This window comes from Cydia strobilella, chromosome 3 (genome assembly GCF_947568885.1).
Source record: "Cydia strobilella chromosome 3, ilCydStro3.1, whole genome shotgun sequence".
Lineage (NCBI taxonomy): Eukaryota > Metazoa > Arthropoda > Insecta > Lepidoptera > Tortricidae > Cydia > Cydia strobilella.
In genome coordinates, this window is record NC_086043.1 from 1,559,640 (window position 1) to 1,582,157 (window position 22,518).

At 38.8% G+C, this 22,518-nt stretch overlaps 1 protein-coding gene across 1 annotated transcript in view; it reads right to left on the bottom strand.

Annotated features, from left to right (window-relative positions):
- Window positions 1–22,518, bottom strand: part of LOC134755693 (kinesin-like protein KIF13B) — a 247,587-nt gene that overhangs the window by 55,420 nt on the left and 169,649 nt on the right. The window contains exons 6-7 of the mRNA XM_063692240.1: window positions 1,525–1,772; window positions 604–751 (exon numbers count right to left, since the gene is read on the bottom strand). Coding sequence (XP_063548310.1) covers window positions 604–751; window positions 1,525–1,772 — 396 coding nt within the window. The remainder of the gene's footprint in view (window positions 1–603; window positions 752–1,524; window positions 1,773–22,518) is intronic.

Sequence of the window (22,518 nt, forward strand, 5' to 3'; positions counted from 1 at the left end):
TATGCCTGTCACTTTCGCACTAACATACTTGTTAGAACGTGACAGATGACAGGTGATAAAAATGCGACCGTGCTACGGCCGCTTTCTTTTTATATCATCTCTCACACAGCCCATCCACCTTTTCCTTTGTTTTCCTTTCTTCTTAAGCTACATCCCTCTACATTCATTCCTAATACATACCTTCACAATTATCGCCAATAAAAAAAACCGGCCAAGTGCGAGTTGGACTCGCCCACCGAGGGTTCCGTACAATTTTTTTTTATTTTCTTTTTTATAAATTTATAATTTTCAGATTTTTTCTGTACTTGTAGTGTAAGACGAGATTACTTGCCAAATTTCATAGTTCTAGGTCAACGGTAAGTACCCTATAAATTTTGATTCCCTTGAGAGTTTCGAAACATTTTTTGCGACATAAACGGCCGTATCTTTCTTTTACGTTAACATAGAAGTTTGCTTTTTTTTACAGCTTCAAGGGGCTTTAAACCTGAGTATATGGTTTTAATTTCAACTGGATACTTCTACGCGTTTCTGAGATAAAGGGTCTTGACAGACAGACGGACGGATGGACGGACGGAACCCTAAAAATGAAGTCAATGTTTTTACCATGACAGTTTTGCTGTTGCCGCCAAGGTTGTCTTTCAGCAACCAAGTGAGCACGGAGTCTCTGTACGGCACGAACTTGTCCTTGTTGGGCTTGCCCGACGACTGGTCCGCTAGCTTCGATATGACCAGGCCGAGAGTTGTTAGTGATCTGGAAACACAAAAATATTTGTCAAAATACTAAAAAAACACTTTATTTTTACATGAAAACGACATTTTATCCATATCTGATCCAGATTTAATTCATGGCTTGTTATAGTTGTCATTAAATACCGAATACGCATATAAGTCCCGCTTTGTTAAAATAATCTAAAAAATCTTAAGGTACTAAACGATATAAACTGAGACAGCCCGTTTTCCATTTCAAAAGAAAGCCTTGCTCATTCTCAATGTTCTTTTAATAAATAGCCCTGAAGGCCTACCGCGAACCACGTTCGGTCTTCAGCAACACTGTTAACTACAATTGTTAAGCTTTATGTCTTTGGAGTAAGGCTTACAAATTGTTGAAATTCTTCATAAGTTTAAAATCGTAAACAAGAATTAGCTGGTGGCAACTACAGGTCCTTCAGGACAGGTTATAAAATAAAATACAGCATCACGATACTGTTTTCGCTGATGACTTAAGGCTGTGAAAAAGGTAAACTCTTTATCAAAGACATCTTTACCCGGGGTACTTGAAAGGCATTAATGTCAGTGAGTTGATAGCGTTTGGTCGCGACTTTTTGTCCCGAGAGCCACGATCAGACCTTCGACTCTCGCGTTTCGTTATCGCGGGCGAAATGGTACAGCCTTTGCATGCGACTTTTTCCCTCGTAACTCCATGTCGCAGCGTCATACGAGAGAGATCGTAAAACCTATAAGTATCTCTTGATGCAATTGATACAAACAGTAAGCAAATGCTTTTATTTGTAACATATCACTTACTTGTTAATATTAGATCCTTCCTTCAACCTATCTCCAACCGCTCCCGTCTTCACCGCCCGCTCCGACCCGGCAAGATCCACCAGCGACAATCGTGCGACTTTTTCCCCCGTAACTCCCGTTGCGGCGTCGCACAGCGTCTGCGTGAGTACGACGCTGAATACGGCGTGTGAGCGAGATGATTCGCTGTTCATGTTCGTGGCTGCGACTGTTCGGGACTTGTTGCCTTCGGTCATGAGGTTGTCGATGTCCTGAAAAGAAAGGTAACGATTAATCGGTGATATTTAGAGTGTTTTCACATTGTCCGATCCGATATCGGATGTAGGATCCTACATCCGCGTAGTCAGGCCGCGGGGGCGCGCCCGAGCGCCGGCTTTAGCGGCCACGCACACACAACAAGCATTATGCCCACACATATACGCACACAAACAAATATTATCGGTCCGACAGCTGACGGGGGGCTCTGATATGGCTGAATTTATCGGAAGCGCCTTTCCGATATCGGATGTCGGAAGGCGGCTATGAGACTAGTGACATTGGCACTAAATCCGCCTTTTTTGCGTTATTTATCGTTTTTTAGTAATGATGATTTATTAAATGCATAAATAAATACAGAGAAACACACATATCTTACATTTTACTTCCTACCAACGTCCGATATCGGATCGGACAATGTGAAAACGCTCTTAGGATCAGAAACATAGAACTATCCAAAACTCTAATTAAAGATGTAAGGAATGGTTACTGAGTGGGGTCCACGGAACACAACAGATAGCCGCCGGGGTAAAAACAGACCGAAAATACGCATTCTAATATAACCTATGTAACCCTGCATACCCTACCATTTTGCATAAAAACTATCATGTCACCACCTTACAGAAAACCGCAGCCAAATAACACTAGACCCTACTCATAGTGTTGTGTTCCTGCCGGTGAGTAAGGTTGCCAGAGCTCAACGAGGGTGCGGAGTGTTAGGGTCGGCAACGCGCATGTAACTCCTCTGGAGTTGCAGGCGTACATAGGCTACGGAAACTGCTTAACATCAGGCGGGTCGTTAGCTTGTTTGCCGCAGACGTAGTATATTTTTTTTTTAAATTATGTATATCATTTTTAAATAAGATACTTGTGATACCTTTTTTTCTAATTAAGATCCAGTCTAAATTCACTTTCATCCCCCGCCAAAAAGCTACATTTAGAAAGTAAACCAACCAATCTGAAGCTCAATCCGTTGAAAAATGCGTAACATTTAACGCGTCATTGAGATTAATTACTTTGAGAAAACAAATTACGAGCGAGAATGAACGACACAATTTCAAATTAACGTTGAATTTTACGCACAATTTTCGTGTAAATAGTTAACGCCTATATAACAATTTCAAATTAACGTTGAATTTTACGCACAATTTTCGTGTAAATAGTTAACGCCTATATAACCTATCGCAAAGGTCTCTGGAACAACTTGCGATCCACGAATGCCTCTTAAACTTAAGGGGAAAATTTACAGGACGATCGTGAGACCTGTTGTAATGTATGGATCAGAATGCTGGGCGATGAAAGTGACGGATGAAAGAAGAGTGCACGCAGCGGAAATGAGAATGTTGAGATGGATGTGTGGAGTGACGAGAAAGGATCGGATCAAGAATGAGTATATTAGGGGAAGTTTGAAAGTAGCACCAGTAACGGAGAAGATAAGAAGTAGTAGGTTAGCGTGGTATGGGCATGTGATGAGGAGGGATGAATGCCATATAGGCAAAAGAATGTTAGGGATGAATGTTGATGGACGGAGAGCGTATGGTAGACCCAAAAAGCGATGGATGGATTGTGTGAAAGAGGATATGAGAAAGAAAGGAGTGAGTGCTGAGGTGACGAAAGATAGAGGAGAATGGAAGAGAAAAACATATTGTGCCGACCCCACATAACGTGGGATAAGGGCAGGAAGAAGAAGAATGTAAAAATTTAAAAGTAAAATTTGGCACCTCAGTTTTTCTCCTTTGTCTAAAAAACGTTTTCTGTGCAAACACTGATATTGTAAAAGAATCCACACGAAAAAAATAGAGTACCTTTTCGTGAAAGCATTGTATCTCGGAATACACAATAATACGCAATTCGATTACGTAAAAGTAAATTAGACCGGCGAGTGAAATTCGATTCGGCATATTAGATATCTGCTCATTTAGATCTCTGGATTCGGAGAAAGGTAGAATATGATAGTAAATATACAAATGTGTACGTTGCGATGTGTACAAAGGGGACGAGTTAATATATAAGTCTGCTAAAAATCTATATATATATAAACGTAAAAGTCCTGACTGACTGACTGACTCACTTAAATCGACGTCCAGCCCAAACCGTAGGACCTAGAGAGCTGAATTTTTCACAATAGGTAGCTTTTATGACGTTAGTATCCACTAAGAAGGGGTTTTTCAAAATGCATCCCCTAAGCTGGTGAAAAAGGGGTTGAAAGTTTGTATGGAGATCATAATTTTTTTTGAGTGCGGGACTTGAAACTTCGTAGTTTGTGAAAGACAAATTTCATGCGTTGTATAATTATTAACAAATGATTAACCGCACCTATCTTTTGCTGCATTATGTTCTATATTATGCTCATGTAGAATATATAACCACCAACATACAAATCCACGCGTACGAAGTCGCGGGCAACAGCTAGTTATGCATATTCGTGAACGTAATTTGTGAAATTAGTAGGTAATTAATTATTATTAAGAGGCTTTTACGTTCGACTTCTTTTTAGGATTCCGTACCCAAAGGGTAAAAACGGGACCCTATTACTAAGACTCCACTGTCCGTCTGTCTGTCTTCTGTCACCTGGCTTGTACCTCATGAACCGTGATAGCTAGACGGTTGAAATTTTCACAGATGATGTATTTCTGTTGCCACTATAACAACAAATACTAAAAACAGGACAAAATAAATATTTGAGTGGGCCTTCCATACTCGTACAACAAACGTGATTTTTTTGCCGATTTTTGCGTAATGATACGAAACCCTTCGTGCGCGAGTCCGACTCGCACTTAGCCGGTTTTTCATTCATCCCAGTCTTTGGATAACAGAGAAGAGTTTTGCAGAATGTATGGGCGAAATAGGTAGCATGTACATCGACAAACGAAAACAAAAAGAAATAAAAAACCGGCCAAGTGCGAGTCGGACTCGCGCACCGAGAGTTCCGTACTTTTTAGTATTTGTTGTTATAGCGGCAACAGAAATACATCATCTGTGAAAATTTCAACTGTCTAGCTATCACAGATCATGAGACAGCCTGGTGACAGACAGACGGACAGACGAACAGCGGAGTCTTAGTAATAGTGTATCGGGATGACAGATATGCTACGTGACATTTTCCATACATTATTTAAGTTTCAATTGGCCTTTTTTTTTATCAACGATTCTCATCTCGGCTAAACCCTTTAGACGGAAAGTTCAAACGACAGTCGCATTTCATAATACATATTAAGAAATACGCGGAGTACTTGTTTGTTTGTGTGCGTATTATATACTAGTCTCTATATCCTCTATGGGCTCAATGAATTCTTAAGTATTCATATCATAACGTGCTCCTACATCACATCCAATTGAAATAATTCAAATAATTCTCGTTTCAGCCATCTTTAGTATTCAACAGACCACCGAAAACTGATTTCGCGAACTGAATATAGACATTACCGGACAATTTCGCATTGAAAAGTTGAAATACCTAAACTGCATGGGCGTTTAACAAAAGCCTATTGTTTTTTTTGAATGATTAGCGCTTTTGAGGCAGTTTATATTAAGACAAAAGGAGAGTTAATTAAATACCTAGTCCTTTGCGTAGGCTAAATAATTAATTACATTTGTTGTTATGCAAATTTTAAGTACGAGTAAAATGATAAAACGTACAAAAAGTCTTTATTTTTATTTATTATTTTATTAAAGACAACAAAATGGTCCAAAGAGTGTTAGTTGATCCTAGCCTACGTTAGTACTTAATAATAAACACAGATTTTGTCCTTTGACACAATTTCCACATCAAAGGACAATCAAGCTTATTAGCTATCATGTTTAAGATGCTATTACTGCTCCCACGTACCCTACTTAAGAGCGAGGGCGTTTTCTTACGCCAGATAGCGTCGAAGCTATCAGTCCGCGCCTCAGCAAACATAGTCGACGCGCTGCAGTATCGTGGAAGCCGTAGTAGCACCCTAAATGCGTTGTTATACTGTACACGCAGAGCATTGTAAGCCCGCTGCGTGTAATTGACCCACAGACTTGACGAGTACAGTGATGTGCAGTATGCCTTAAATAAGGTTATTTTGACAGAATTTGTACATCGTGCAAATCTGCGGGCCAGCATGTTCGCACGGACTGACAACGCTCTGCGCTCCCTCTCCATATCGGCATCGTCCCTCAGGTCGTCTGTCAGCAAATGTCCTAAGTATTTAAATTTAGTAACCCGCGTAAGTGGAACACCATTAAGTACAATGGGAGGAAAAAAGAAAGGACAGTTGCTGCCAGCTTTAAAGACCATGTACTCGGTCTTTTTAACATTATATGAGAGACCGTGCGAGGCCGCATATGTCTCACAGACAGCAATTAGCCGGCGCAATGCAGTGACCGAGGGGGCCAACAGGACCATGTCGTCTGCGTAACTTAAATTATTGACGCAGACACCGTCCACAAAACATCCGACATACATGCTGCTGAGCTCCTCGATCAATGCATTGACATATAGGCTGAAGAGCAGAGGCGAGCTCAACCCCCCCTGCCTTACTCCGCACTCCAGTCTCTGGGGATTCGACAACACCCGCCCACCTAACCGTATTCTCCTGGTTCAGGTACCAGTATCTAAACAGTGAGATCAGCTCTGGTGGAAGCCCTATATCACCCATCTTACGCCAGAGAATGTCGTAGGAAATCGTGTCGAAAGCTTTCGACAGATCCATAAAACATGCATAGACAGGTGTTTGCCTGTCCGTGTAATACTTGACAGTGTGTTTCAAACTCAAGATGGCGGCTTCCGTCGACAGCCTGGGAACGAACCCGAACTGCGCGTCATGTAACTTAACCTGTCTTTTTAAATACGAGTTGAGCACACTGTCAAGTACTTTTGCCACTATCGTGGCCAAAGAGATGGGTCGGTAATTTGACTTATCCGACACATCCCCTGTCTTATTCTTGATAACAGGCACCACCAGAGTTTTGACCATATCCTGTGGAAGATACGAGTGACCTAAACAGAGGTTGTATAAAAGACTAAGTACGCGAGGGAGGTGATTGCCAGCATACCGCAGATGCTCGACACTGAGGCCATCGTGCCCAGGTGATTTGCCCCCTTTCATCTTCTGTATAGCCAAACTGACATCCTTGGCTGTGATCAGTATTGAGGGCTTGCCAAAGTCCTCAGTGTCGAGCAATCTGTTCGGCGGTCCTAAGGGTGACCTAACGCTAAAATGGTCCTGAAACATATTTGCGATTTCCCCGGGACTCGACACACCGTCGACACTCACGGGAGTACCAAGCTTAGAACTTAACTTATTAGTGCATTTACAAAACTTTCGAAAATCTTGTTTTGCATGATGAGCAGCAATTAAATCCATTTTTATTTGTTCTTGGTTGTTCTGACACCATTTCAACTTACCTTTAAAGATTTTACGGGACTTAATCATATTGTCATATACTTGACCCCTATTTGGTTTACCAAACCACACCCAAGTATCAAATGCCTCAATTTATGCCTCAAAGCATTCTAAACCAGTCAACGGTTGGACCAGTGTTTTAAATTATACAGTTATAGATTATAGTACGCTGCTGCGTGCTGTATTATGATTGCATGAAGCCTGGTTCGCGTTTGTCTGACGTGTCGTGTTGTTTTGTGTCGTGTTGTGTTGTGTCGTGACGCATATCGCATACATTTAATACACATTTAGAATAGAATAGAATAGAATAGAATGAGATTTTATTCGTAAGCACAAACAAACAAGACATTACATGATAATACAAAAGAAAACATAAAATAAGATTAAAGTGCCACGAAATGGCCTCATCTCAGCATGTTGCTGGTGACTTCCAGCGCTGATCTTCCGATGAGACCATCAGGTGAGAAGAATCACGGAAGGTGACAGACAAGAAGAAAAGATACATAAAATAACATACAATGAACAAATAGTTAAATACAACAAGCAAGAAGGTTAAAAAATATTTATATAAAGTAAGCATCGTACTTGTAACATAACAGTCAGTCCCTGTATCGGTCCGGTCCAACCATACCTTGGCTGAACATTACAGCTACATATGCACTAACTACATATGTATGACGCACGCTGCGTCAGACAAATGTGCACGCAATCATATTAAATGTATGAAACCGATATGCGTCACGACACAACACAACACGACACGACAGACAAATGTTAACCGGGCTTGAGAGGTTTCTCGTGAATTACGTTTTGTACAACACGCTGTGTGGGGGAAGGTAACCTGGGGATAATCTAGGACCCTTCCACGCCCAGACATGTTCAGTCAGCATCTAATAGTAACCGCCAAAGTGGCCAAAAATATTGCAACACACCTTCGTTACCTGCCATAGGAATCAGGATATGGTGCAATATTTTAGGGCATCTTAGCAGTCAATATAACATGAAATAAAACTATGAAAACGGATTATATCGCGTATATTGAATTTATAATACATCCCCTGATGATTGATGATGGGGATGTATTATAAATTCAATATACGCGATATAATCCGTTTTCATAGTTTTATTTCATGAGTAACTATCGCGGTAACCGAAGACAATATTAGTCAATATAACATTTTGCATGGAAGAGAAACAAAAATACAAGATCCGAAGCCTAAAATAACTTCCAATTTTGCGGAAGTATAGCTACGCCATTTTCGAGGCTTTTCCTTTCAAGTTCAATCAGTTCGCAATAAGCCCGGATTTGACGGGCGGGCGGTTCAAGGCCCGAATGACGTCAGCGAAACCTTAAGAACCGAGGAGAGGATTATATCGCTACATAATACTATGACAGCACTTGCAGAAAAGAACGATTGATTTTTATAGAAGACATATTAGACCTTTTCAAATGTCAACGTCATGTTTGTCAGACGTCATGGTTTCCATTCCCCTTTCAAAATTATGTGATTTGTATACAAATGCATGTCGCATAAGACATTTTTGTTGTGAACACTCGGAATACTAAAGTTTCAGACAAGTTTCAGGGCTCTAAAGGGGTCCACTGACTATCAGTCCGCCGGACGATATCGGCCTGTCAGTTAGAACAAAAATTTGACAGTTCCGAACAACTGACAGGCCGATATCGTCCGGCGGACTGATAGTCAGTGGGCCCCTTTATTAACATCACCAACGGACTATTCGTCTCAGTAAAAGTAGCTAACTATTTAGGCTTGAACTCCTTAGGTTGCCTGTCCACTTGAGCGGAGTGAGGCAAAAATCCACCGATAGCGCAGGAGAAGTGGATTTTTAACTCGTTCACCGCTTCCGCTGCCTCGCTCCGCTTCAGTGGACAAGCAGTTTTAGCCACCCCCTAAATCCGCCCCTGTTCCCAAGCAATTAAATAACTAAAGACATAATCCATATTATCTATAAAAACCGACAACCGTATTCGAACAATGCTTATAAGATGTCACAGCGATACGATACCGATCTGTCAGTGTCAAAAGTGACGTTTTTGGTTGAAGAAATGTCACTTGACCCTGACAGATCGGTATCGTATCGTGACATCTTAATTTAAGCATTATTCGAACTCGGCCGTAAGCGTAATCGGAGACTTCCTCACAGCTCTGCCCGAGTGACTACACTGCTCCTATATCGTCGCTATACTTACTCAACCTCATATCTGCAACAATCATTTGATGGAAATGTCGCTTTTCTATCATTCGGAATACGGGTGTTTTTGTCATCAAATGAGTGTTGCAGATACGTGGTTGAGTAAGTATAGCGGCGATATGTCCATTGGGAATAGCTAAAGTTTAAGACTGGGTCATGCTGTGGGTATTGTCTAACTCGGGAAGCACTTTGTCCTCGTAGGTGCTATGTGCTATTGGTGCTTATTCAGTTTCTAGGACAGCGTGAAGGCATTATGTGAATTACTCGTATATAAACGATACCTAACAAACATCACACTGAACCATATTCACTAGAACTAATTTTTTAGAGTTCCGTACCCAAAGGGTAAAAACGGGACCCTATTACTAAGACTCCGCTGTCCGTCTGTCTTTCTGTCACCAGGCTACATCTCATGAACCGTGATAGCTAGACAGTTGAAATTTTCACAGATGATGTATTTCTGTTGCCGCTATAACAACAAATACTCAAAAGTACGGAACCCTCGGTGCGCGAGTCCGACTCACACTTGGCCGGTTTTTATTATACCCAGATACAAAAATAACCCAACCAAATTGCCCAATCTATAAAGTATTACGCTGTTTTTTACTCATATATATGAGTCATATGACAATTTATTGTTCTGACGTATTTCTTGACAGCGTGAGATAGGGTTCGGTAAGACGGAAAAGCGCTATCTAGCGAGCAATCGATACACTTAATTAAATAAACCTTTTCCTAGATTTTTTTAGAAGAAAAGAAGAAGAAGAAGAAGAAAAAGCATTTATTAGCACAACATAACAAGACTAAAACTAGAAATAATTAAACAGAATGAGGTTGCGCTAAATGGTCCTTACTCAGCTTGGTGTCACGGTGTGAGCCAACATGGCACACTCCGCGACGCTGATTTTCAGTAAGGCCCAGTAGATGGACTAGTAAACACAATGTAAAAAATAAATAAGGGAAAGCTTAAATACAAATAACAATGTAATTACTTAATTAAAATTAGCCTATACCTAAGTCTTATGAATGTTTGTGTGTATGTATGTATGGAAGTGTCTGCGATTTGTATGTGAGTGACTGAGTGTGCACGGTTGCCTAAGTGTTGCATTTTTGCTTAGCCAGTATGAATTTACGGATTTTATAGGACAAGTGCAAAAAAGAAAAACAAAATTAAATATGTTCTGGCTAAAATCATTATGAAAAGCGTAGACCAGATTTTTATTTATCTCGCTATAATAATTCATTCTTGATATAATGAGGTAGGAAAGCAACGATGAAGGAAGTAATTACCAGCAGCACTAATGAAGGCAACGACAAAATGAAGATTTATCTACAGGGACTTTAATTTCAGACTTTGTTGCCTCTCTGTCGCACTTGTAAATTCGTACGTAAGTGTGACAGGGAGGCAACACGTCGAACTTGGTTCGCGGTAGACCTTCGGGGCTATTTATTAAAAGAGTAATGAGAATGAGCAAGGCTTTATTTTGAAATGGAAAACGGGCTGTCTCAGTTTATATCATAAACTGTAATAGATGTCATATATTAAAGAAAAGAAAAAAACCGGCCTTCACCACTGGAGGGCTTCGTCACTTTTTCTTTAATATATGACATCTATTACAGTTTATAATTTATATATAGTAGTGTGACTACTTAAAAATCACAAATCAAAATATTTAATAAAATAATTTGATTTGTTCCCAAAGTTTAGTCAGTTTATAGCGTTTATATATCGTTTAGTACTTTAAGATTTTTTAGATTATTTTAACAAAACGGGACTTATATGCGTATTCGGTATTTAATAACAAGCCATGAATTAAATCTGGATCAGATATGGATCTAATCTGTCAGTATCCAGTGACGTTTTTGTTTCAAGAAATGTCACTTTTGAGACTGACAGATCCGATCCATCTGTTCAAAAGCTAGCGCTAATGCAAATTTTAATGCCATAGGGCATTTTCTAGCAACTGTTTTTCTCCAAAGGTCATCCGACATCCGATATCGGATCGTACATGTGAAAACGCTCTCACTATGACACTACATACAATCCAATGGAATTTCGTCTAAAATTCTTGTTTGTAATTCGCGTTGTTTTCGTGTAATTAATCTCAAGGATGAATTAACTGTGTCTCCTTCAGTAATTAGTTTCTCACTGCGTTTGTCATTTAATTTCTTACTCGAGTGACAATGAGATACACGTGTAAGAAGCGTTTAAATTGTGTTGCTACATTCGGACCATATTGCTTCTATATGTAATTGGTTAAATCCGCAGATCTAGAATGACGCTTACGGTTAAAGATAAGTGTGTAAAAGGGATTTCATCACGTATAGGTATGAACTTTTAATGAGTACGAAAGAGTACGAAAAAGGGAGACTGCAAATAAAAAAATAAAAAAATGTGATCACTTTTGTGCTTCATAGCGGCCGACTTGAATGTACAAAACATAAGCGGACGGGAAAATACGAAAAGCTTGTGGGTAATTATTTAACGAAATAAATCTTTATATACACCTCAAAAATATGAAACGCAGTGTACAAGTTACAAAACATAATACTTTATTTAGTAAGATGTTCTTTGTCTCTACCATTGATTTCGTATTTTACACCAAACTTTTGTTACTCGGAAAGACGGTTATCTTTTCTTATCTTAGTAATTAAATGAAATTAACTTCAAATTCATCAATATACAATTCTGAGACAAAATCAGTCTTAAAGTTTATTTAAAATAAGGAAGCTATGTTAGAATTCGCGCTAATGAATAAAACGGCACCTTGTTCTCATCTTGAATTAACATAATCTGTGAAAGCGCCATTTGTCTTAATAAAGGTATCGAACCTTTTTTCTATCCTCTTAAGGTCGTAAATCGCATCACGGTTTCACAAACATACTACCTTTTTGCAATTACATTTTGAAAACTCATATCACGTATTGAATTTTAAGCTTTATCTTTTACACTTAAGGTTGTATGTGCAATGATAGGTGACTATATAGGTGTGTTTTGGAAAGTAAGAGCTTTTCCAGACGGTTGCTCGCAATGGATTGGCTTAAGCCAAATCCATCTGTCTGAAAGGTATTGTAAGTACCGTATAGCTTTATTTGTAAGGCGTATAGCGTTATTTGTAAGGTATCGTTTCTACGGTACTGAGATGATTTGTACTTAAGTAAAGCGTATGGTTCATTTATTTTGGATTACTTACAGAATAAAGATTTAGTACCTTCAAAAACTTACTGAAGGTTCATTACTTCTCTTCTTAAATGGATGTTTATATGTATCTGATATATGTTTTACTATTTGGACGTAATGTAAGTAAACTATCGCTTTTTAGCGATAAGACCGCCTGTTGTTACCTGGTTCTATTTTTTCTTTAAATATTTCTTTGTAGTTTTACATGTATGTAAAATGTATAATTTTGGTGCAATAAAGAATATTTACTTACTTACTTACTATCTACTTATGTTATAAGAATTAATTAAAGCAAATAGACCTTTAATAAAAAAATATTAATACGTTCATAATAGGTGTTCCTACTTCTGCTTTGAAAATGTAAACTTGGACATATTTTCTTAGAACTTTTCTTTGTTTCTATTATTTCTAAACAAATACGTAAAACTGTGCGTACTCATAGCATAGTACCTAGTTCTATAGCATCTTTATCACTGCAGCCTTATCTTTTCTATACGTAATATTCGCCGCTTTTAATTGCTGGGAATTTATACAAACTTTTGTATAAATTCCCAGCGAATTTCGTGAATTGCTCAGATAGCAGAAGTTATAATGTCTGGAAGATTGTAATTTGCCTAATGTTCGGGAGAAAATACATTTGTGTAGAACGGTTTAACTATTCGTTGGTGACGATTCGATTTAACAATGGCAGGTGATGTGTGATGTAATTGGTGTACGACTCAATAATTTAAAAATATTTTTTTATCGCGTATAGTAACGGCACCAGTCATGGGACTTGTAAGAGGAAATTTGGAGTATTTGTGATATTTCCCTGATACATGTAAAATGTTACCGCCTTGCGTGTTAGAAGTTGAATGTCCCATCCGTCTTTTATGTTTCAGGCGTGTTGTATCAAAAATTCAGCAATTAGTTTCCACATAATTAACAAATTAAAACTATGTGTTTTTTCTCCAGTCATGGTCGGCAAAGCTCCAGTAATGGTACCCCGGTAATGGGCGTGGATCCAGTAATGGTGCCCCTATAATGGGCATCCCTATGAGTATAAAATATTGGAATAGGAAATAAGATTTGGCAAATTCAGCTTCCAAAATTTGACCCACACTAATAGACCGGGAGCCAGGAACGGATTTCCATGACCAATCGCCTCCCGAGCGAAAACTCGTATGTACATCGAATAATTTTGTCTCGATTAATTTTAGGAATAATTATGATCATGGTTGTTTTATAGGTTTTAGGGACTGGATTTCGAAACTGATAACCAACTTGGAATCCAAGATGGCGGACATGCACTATGTCATAAAAGTCGTCATGGATGGCGTTTTATGGGTTTTAGGGAGTGCTAGTTTCGAAAATGATGACCATTTTGGAATCCAAGATGGCGGACATGCACTATGTCATAAAAGTCGTCATGGATGTCGTTTTATAGGTTTAAGCGAGTGCAGATTTCAAAAATTATGACCATTTTGGAATCCAAGATGGCGGACATGCACTATGTCATAAAAGTCGTCATGGATGTCGTTTTATGGGTTTTAGCGAGTGCTAGTATCGAAAATGATGACCATTTTGGAATCCAAGATGGCGGACATGCACTATGTCATAAAAGTCGTCATGGATGTCGTTTTATAGGTTTAAGGGAGTGCAGATTTCAAAAATTATGACCATTTTGGAATCCAAGATGGCGGACATGCACTATGTCATAAAAGTCGTCATGGATGTCGTTTTATGGGTTTTAGGGAGTGCTAGTTTCGAAAATGATGACCATTTTGGAATCCAAGATGGCGGACATGCACTATGTCATAAAAGTCGTCATGGATGTCGTTTTATAGGTTTAAGCGAGTGCAGATTTCAAAAATTATGACCATTTTGGAATCCAAGATGGCGGACATGCACTATGTCATAAAAGTCGTCATGGATGTCGTTTTATGGGTTTTAGGGAGTGCTAGTTTCGAAAATGATGACCATTTTGGAATCCAAGATGGCGGACATGCACTATGTCATAAAAGTCGTCATGGATGTCGTTTTATAGGTTTAAGGGAGTGCAGATTTCAAAAATTATGACCATTTTGGAATCCAAGATGGCGGACATACACTATGTCATAAAAGTCGTCATGGATGTCGTTTTATGGGTTTTAGGGAGTGCTAGTTTCGAAAATGGTGACCATTTTGGAATCCAAGATGGCGGACATGCACTATGTCATAAAAGTCGTCATGGATGTCGTTTTATAGGTTTAAGGGAGTGCAGATTTCAAGAATTATGACCATTTTGGAATCCAAGATGGCGGACATGCACTATGTCATAAAAGTCGTCATGGATGTCGTTTTATGGGTTTTAGGGAGTGCTAGTTTCGAAAATGATGACCATTTTGGAATCCAAGATGGCGGACATGCACTATGTCATAAAAGTCGTCATGGATGTAGTTTTATAGGTTTAAGCGAGTGCAGATTTCAAAAATTATGACCATTTTGGAGTCCAAGATGGCGGACATGCACTATGTCATAAAAGTCGTCATGGATGTCGTTTTATGGGTTTTAGGGAGTGCTAGTTTCGAAAATGATGACCATTTTGGAATCCAAGATGGCGGACATGCACTATGTCATAAAAGTCGTCATGGATGTCGTTTTATAGGTTTAAGGGAGTGCAGATTTCAAAAATTATGACCATTTTGGAATCCAAGATGGCGGACATACACTATGTCATAAAAGTCGTCATGGATGTCGTTTTATGGGTTTTAGGGAGTGCTAGTTTCGAAAATGGTGACCATTTTGGAATCCAAGATGGCGGACATGCACTATGTCATAAAAGTCGTCATGGATGTCGTTTTATAGGTTTAAGGGAGTGCAGATTTCAAGAATTATGACCATTTTGGAATCCAAGATGGCGGACATGCACTATGTCATAAAAGTCGTCATGGATGTCGTTTTATGGGTTTTAGGGAGTGCTAGTTTTGAAAATGATGGCCATTTTGGAATCCAAGATGGCGGACATGCACTATGTCATAAAAGTCGTCATGGATGTCGTTTTATAGGTTTAAGGGAGTGCAGATTTCAAAAATTATGACCATTTTGGAATCCAAGATGGCGGACATGCACTATGTCATAAAAGTCGTCATGGATGTCGTTTTATGGGTTTAAGGGAGTGCAGATTTCAAAAATGATGACCATTTTGGAATCCAAGATGGCGGACATGCACTATGTCATAAAAGTCGTCATGGATGTCGTTTTATGGGTTTTAGGGAGTGCTAGTTTCGAAAATGATGGCCATTTTGGAATCCAAGATGGCGGACATGCACTATGTCATAAAAGTCGTCATGGATGTCGTTTTATGGGTTTAAGGGAGTGCTAGTTTCGAAAATGATGACCATTTTGGAATCCAAGATGGCGGACATGCACTATGTCATAAAAGTCGTCATGGATGTCGTTTTATAGGTTTAAGGGAGTGCAGATTTCAAAAATGATGACCATTTTGGAATCCAAGATGGCGGACATGCACTATGTCATAAAAGTCGTCATGGATGTCGTTTTACGGGTTTTAGGGAGTGCTAGTTTCGAAAATGATGGCCATTTTGGAATCCAAGATGGCGGACATGCACTATGTCATAAAAGTCGTCATGGATGTCGTTTTATAGGTTTAAGGGAGTGCAGATTTCAAAAATTATGACCATTTTGGAATCCAAGATGGCGGACATGCACTATGTCATAAAAGTCGTCATGGATGTCGTTTTATAGGTTTAAGGGAGTGCAGATTTCAAAAATTATGACCATTTTGGAATCCAAGATGGCGGACATGCACTATGTCATAAAAGTCGTCATGGATGTCGTTTTATAGGTTTAAGGGAGTGCAGATTTCAAAAATTATGACCATTTTGGAATCCAAGATGGCGGACATGCACTATGTCATAAAAGTCGTCATGGATGTCGTTTTATAGGTTTAAGGGAGTGCAGATTTCAAAAATGATGACCATTTTGGAATCCAAGATGGCGGACATGCACTATGTCATAAAAGTCGTCATGGATGTCATTTTATGGGTTTTAGGGAGTGCTAGTTTCGAAAATGATGGCCATTTTGGAATCCAAGATGACGGACATGCACTATGTCATAAAAGTCGTCATGGATGTCGTTTTATAGGTTTAAGGAAGTGCAGATTTCAAAAATTATGACCATTTTGGAATCCAAGATGGCGGACATGCACTATGTCATAAAAGTCGTCATGGATGTCATTTTATGGGTTTTAGGGAGTGCTAGTTTCGAAAATTATGACCATTTTGGAATCCAAGATGGCGGACATGCACTATGTCATAAAAGTCGTCATGGATGTCGTTTTATAGGTTTAAGGGAGTGCAGATTTCAAAAATTATGACCATTTTGGAATCCAAGATGGCGGACATGCACTATGTCATAAAAGTCGTCATGGATGTCGTTTTATGGGTTTAAGGGAGTGCAGATTTCAAAATTGATGACCATTTTGGAATCCAAGATGGCGGACATGCACTATGTCATAAAAGTCGTCATGGATGTCGTTTTATGGGTTTAAGGGAGTGCTAGTTTCGAAAATGATGACCATTTTGGAATCCAAGATGGCGGACATGCACTATGTCATAAAAGTCGTCATGGATGTCGTTTTATAGGTTTAAGGGAGTGCAGATTTCAAAAATGATGACCATTTTGGAATCCAAGATGGCGGACATGCACTATGTCATAAAAGTCGTCATGGATGTCGTTTTATGGGTTTTAGGGAGTGCTAGTTTCGAAAATGATGGCCATTTTGGAATCCAAGATGGCGGACATGCACTATGTCATAAAAGTCGTCATGGATGTCGTTTTATAGGTTTAAGGGAGTGCAGATTTCAAAAATTATGACCATTTTGGAATCCAAGATGGCGGACATGCACTATGTCATAAAAGTCGTCATGGATGTCGTTTTATGGGTTTTAGGGAGTGCTAGTTTCGAAAATGATGACCATTTTGGAATCCAAGATGGCGGACATGCACTATGTCATAAAAGTCGTCATGGATGTAGTTTTATAGGTTTAAGCGAGTGCAGATTTCAAAAATTATGACCATTTTGGAATCCAAGATGGCGGACATGCACTATGTCATAAAAGTCGTCATGGATGTCGTTTTATGGGTTTTAGGGAGTGCTAGTTTCGAAAATGATGACCATTTTGGAATCCAAGATGGCGGACATGCACTATGTCATAAAAGTCGTCATGGATGTCGTTTTATAGGTTTAAGGGAGTGCAGATTTCAAAAATTATGACCATTTTGGAATCCAAGATGGCGGACATACACTATGTCATAAAAGTCGTCATGGATGTCGTTTTATGGGTTTTAGGGAGTGCTAGTTTCGAAAATGGTGACCATTTTGGAATCCAAGATGGCGGACATGCACTATGTCATAAAAGTCGTCATGGATGTCGTTTTATAGGTTTAAGGGAGTGCAGATTTCAAGAATTATGACCATTTTGGAATCCAAGATGGCGGACATGCACTATGTCATAAAAGTCGTCATGGATGTCGTTTTATGGGTTTTAGGGAGTGCTAGTTTTGAAAATGATGGCCATTTTGGAATCCAAGATGGCGGACATGCACTATGTCATAAAAGTCGTCATGGATGTCGTTTTATAGGTTTAAGGGAGTGCAGATTTCAAAAATTATGACCATTTTGGAATCCAAGATGGCGGACATGCACTATGTCATAAAAGTCGTCATGGATGTCGTTTTATAGGTTTAAGGGAGTGCAGATTTCAAAAATTATGACCATTTTGGAATCCAAGATGGCGGACATGCACTATGTCATAAAAGTCGTCATGGATGTCGTTTTATGGGTTTTAGGGAGTGCTAGTTTCGAAAATGATGACCATTATGGAATCCAAGATGGCGGACATGCACTATGTCATAAAAGTCGTCATGGATGTCGTTATATGGGTTTTAGGGAGTGCAATAAGCGGCCAGTACTGTAAAGTGGATACGCCTATTGGGGAAGATGTGGTAGATATTTAAACATAGAGGATTGATCTTCAATGTATTATTTTTTTCTCACAGGTTAGCTAATTGACAAATCATCTATACAGAATGACTGCCTCTTCAGGAATGGCGATCACGCACCCCCGTTCCATTTGACAGGGCGATACGATTCTAAATTCAAAACGCGTCTGTCACCAGTTACTGATAAAAAAGGCTGTAAAGGTTACAAAACCTTTACAGTACCTATCAAAAGAAGCTATGTGTATGTAAAAAACGGATTAAGCAATATCAGACCAATTTGTCGCGGGGCCCTCTATGACATTTGGTCGAGCACCGTTCACCCATCTCGCACCGTTAAGAAGTTGCTATACAAAATAAGTGGTAATTTTTTCCATCTTGGATTTTTTCAAAAAAAAATTTTTATAGCAATCCATGGGACCCCGAGTTTCCGTGACCAACATTTAGCGCGCTAGGACAAACTTTAAAATCGGGCGCCATTTAGAATCAGCCATTTTGAAATAAAAATGGCGGCGTCAGAAACTGCCAGGGTCCCTCTATGACATTTGGTCGAGCAAGCCCCACCTAATTTTGACCGTATGGCTGAGCCGTCGTAAATTTGCCATCTTGGATTCCAAAATGGTCATTGTAATGTCCTGTATTTACCACAGTAAATCATACGATTGTTATGGTACCTATATTGGTATGCCTACTCTATGTATTGTCTATGATTGACGATGCGAGATTGTCTAGACTCATGTCACGGTCCTATAAAGATGTCTCGAATAAAGTCTCATATTTTATAATTAAAAGCCTATTCATTCACTACTACAATAATGTAATGTATTTCCAACGGCTCGTCAACCCAAACATCACGTGATACGACTGCTCTGCTCGCGGTCTATCATCGACTAACACCTAACTGTCAGTGACGTCACTATGACATAAGTGCTCGAGACGCCAATACACTAGTCATCATTTTCGAAATCGACACTCCCCAAAACCCATATAACGACATCCATGACGACTTATGACATAGTGCATGTCCGCCATCTTGGATTTCAAAATGGACATAATTTTTGAAATCTACACTCCCTTAAACCTATAAAACGACATCCATGACGACTTTTATGACATAGTGCATGTCCGCCATCTTGGATTCCAAAATGGCCATCATTTTCGAAACTAGCACTCCCTAAAACCCATAAAACGACATCCATGACGACTTTTATGACATAGTGCATGTCCGCCATCTTGGATTCCAAAATGGTCATAATTTTTGAAATCTGCACTCCCTTAAACCTATAAAACGACATCCATGACGACTTTTATGACATAGTGCATGTCCGCCATCTTGGATTCCAAAATGGACATAATTTTTGAAATCTACACTCCCTTAAACCTATAAAACGACATCCATGACGACTTTTATGACATAGTGCATGTCCGCCATCTTGGATTCCAAAATGGTCATCATTTTCGAAACTAGCACTTCTACTATACGAGTTTTCGCCCGGGAGGCGATGACTGACGAAATTTGCGTCTGGCTCGCGGTCTATAACTAATAGGGCAAGTTAATAATAGTTTGTAAAAACTATATTAATTTTATCTGAAGTCCGAGCATACCTCCTGACAAATTTCAATACTACATTTTATTGTTCCAACATGAAATGACGGCATGGGAAGCATCATTATGTAAATTGTCCCATCATAGGAGGCATGTAGTTTTACAGCTCCTATGATGGGATTGGGCAAAATACTACTATTTTTTTACATCTCTGGAGTCAGAAAATAGTGTGTTGTATACCTTATCTCATGGTGAATGCAATTAACAAAACACATTCTAGTTTACACCAACTAATAATTAATTAAAATTAAATATATGAACTCACCTCTCTTAGCAAAGTTGTTAAGAATTCTCACTCGTTACTTTTTTCAGTGACACGACAACTTTTGGGTTGGCGCCAATTCCTTAAATAATAACCGAATTTCATAAAAAGTCAAACTTAAGCAGCTCTATGACTCTTGTTTATGGTCAAATATTACCAGTGTTTATAAACTAGTTTAAGATACTTATTTTACAAGATTTGTAGTTTTATGACCCATAACCGGTTCCACGCCCATTACCGGGTCCACTACTATATATATATATATCTTTACTTGAAAATAATTGTAGTGTATAACTAGCCTTATGAACCGATTTTGCATGTACAACCAGCCTTAAAGTTTGTAGTCTATGATTGTTCATTATTTTAGTATGTGGGTATTTTTGCACTTTGTAATTTTTCCTCAGTCACCCGTTGACCACGAACGCTGTAAAGGGTTCGAAACGTCGGGATGTTAGTTTTATTAGTTATGTGTATGATAGTTTTATTTCGATTTAAAAAGAGTTGAATAAAACGAATGACAAATGAATGGCATGACCGACTGAATTTCCAGTAGCGTTGAAAAAACCGGGAAAATTTCAAAACGGCTCGTTTTTTTTTTCAAGTTTCTTTCGAAAAAAACATTGTATTTTTCAATATACTTTTAGAAATTTTAACAGGTAGGTTAAGGTTGCATGTCTAATGTGTTTATGGCATTGACACTGTCATCACTCATAAGTGGCATAGTGTGGGACGTATTTAATTTTTCTGAAAAGAACTGGAAAAAAACCGAAAAAAAACGAAATTTTGTAAAAATCCCGAAAAAAGCATTTGATTTTTTCCGGAATTTTCATCCCTAATTTCCAGTCGCTTTATGGGCCATTTTATTTGAAATTGTACAGGTATAAGTACTTTTTTAATTTTTTTGGGAATGTTTATGTTACTTCTACTCAATAATTCGAGCTCTTTCGGTCCCAATAAGAGAAAATCCAAAAATTCAAATACAAAATATATGGAAATCCAGAATATCCATACATTTTTAGTTTCTTCCATTGACTGTCATACAATGCTATGAAAAAACCGGTCGAGTGCGAATCTGACTCGCGCACGAAGAGTTCCGTACCATTACGCAAAAAACGGGAAAAAATCAAGTTTATTGTATGGGAGCCCCGCTTATATATTTATTTTATTTCGTTTTTACTATTTGTTGTTATAGCGGCAACAGAAATACATCATCTGTGAAATTTTTAACTGTCTAGCAATCACGGTTCATGAGATACAGCCTAGTGACAGACGGACAGACAGACGGACGGACGGACAGCGGAGTCTTAGTAATAGGGTCCCGTTGTTACCCTTTGGGTACGGAACCCTAAAAAGAATAACGGAATGGAAATGAACATCTTGGGCCACTTATTTTATTCCGTTAGGATCGAAAGAGCGCGCGATTCTGAGTAGAAATAACATAAAAATTCCCAAATGTAATAAAATAGCTATTTATGCAACAAGTGCGGAAAGTGTATGTTTTCCGACGAGTGGAATTTTATTCACGAGCGAGCAAAGCGAGCGAGTGTATAAAGGAATACGAGTCGGAAATCATCTTTACGCACGCAATGTTTTACTATGCATTGTGCGAGTAAATAAAAAAAAAAAACATATAATGGCAAATAAGTTTAATTATTAAAAAATTGAAAACAAAAAGCACTAGTGCGTAAAAGTGCTCTTTTCCGCACTAGTGCGAGAAAGTAGCACCATATGTACTGTAAAAAAAATTGAAAACAAAAAGCACTAGTGCGGAAAAGTAGTACTTTCCGCATGATATGGCTCCGTAGGAAACGCACTTTTCGAGCACATCATGCATTGTAATAGTTATTTACGATACAAGTGCGGAAAAGAGAAAATTCGAAACGAGTGGCGATAAATTAAAACGCGACCGCAGGGAGTGTTTTAAATCGACACGAGTTGTACAACGTTTGCAGTACATTTGGCCCTTTAAACTTTCCATATATGCACGAAAAGTACTCTTTTACGCACTAGTGCGAGAAAGTAGCACCATATGTACTGTAAAGTATAGTGTGCAACTTTAAATAAAATTGTCCATATTACGGGCGGTGCGTATTTTGTCGGGCGTCCGCACCAGTGTGACTT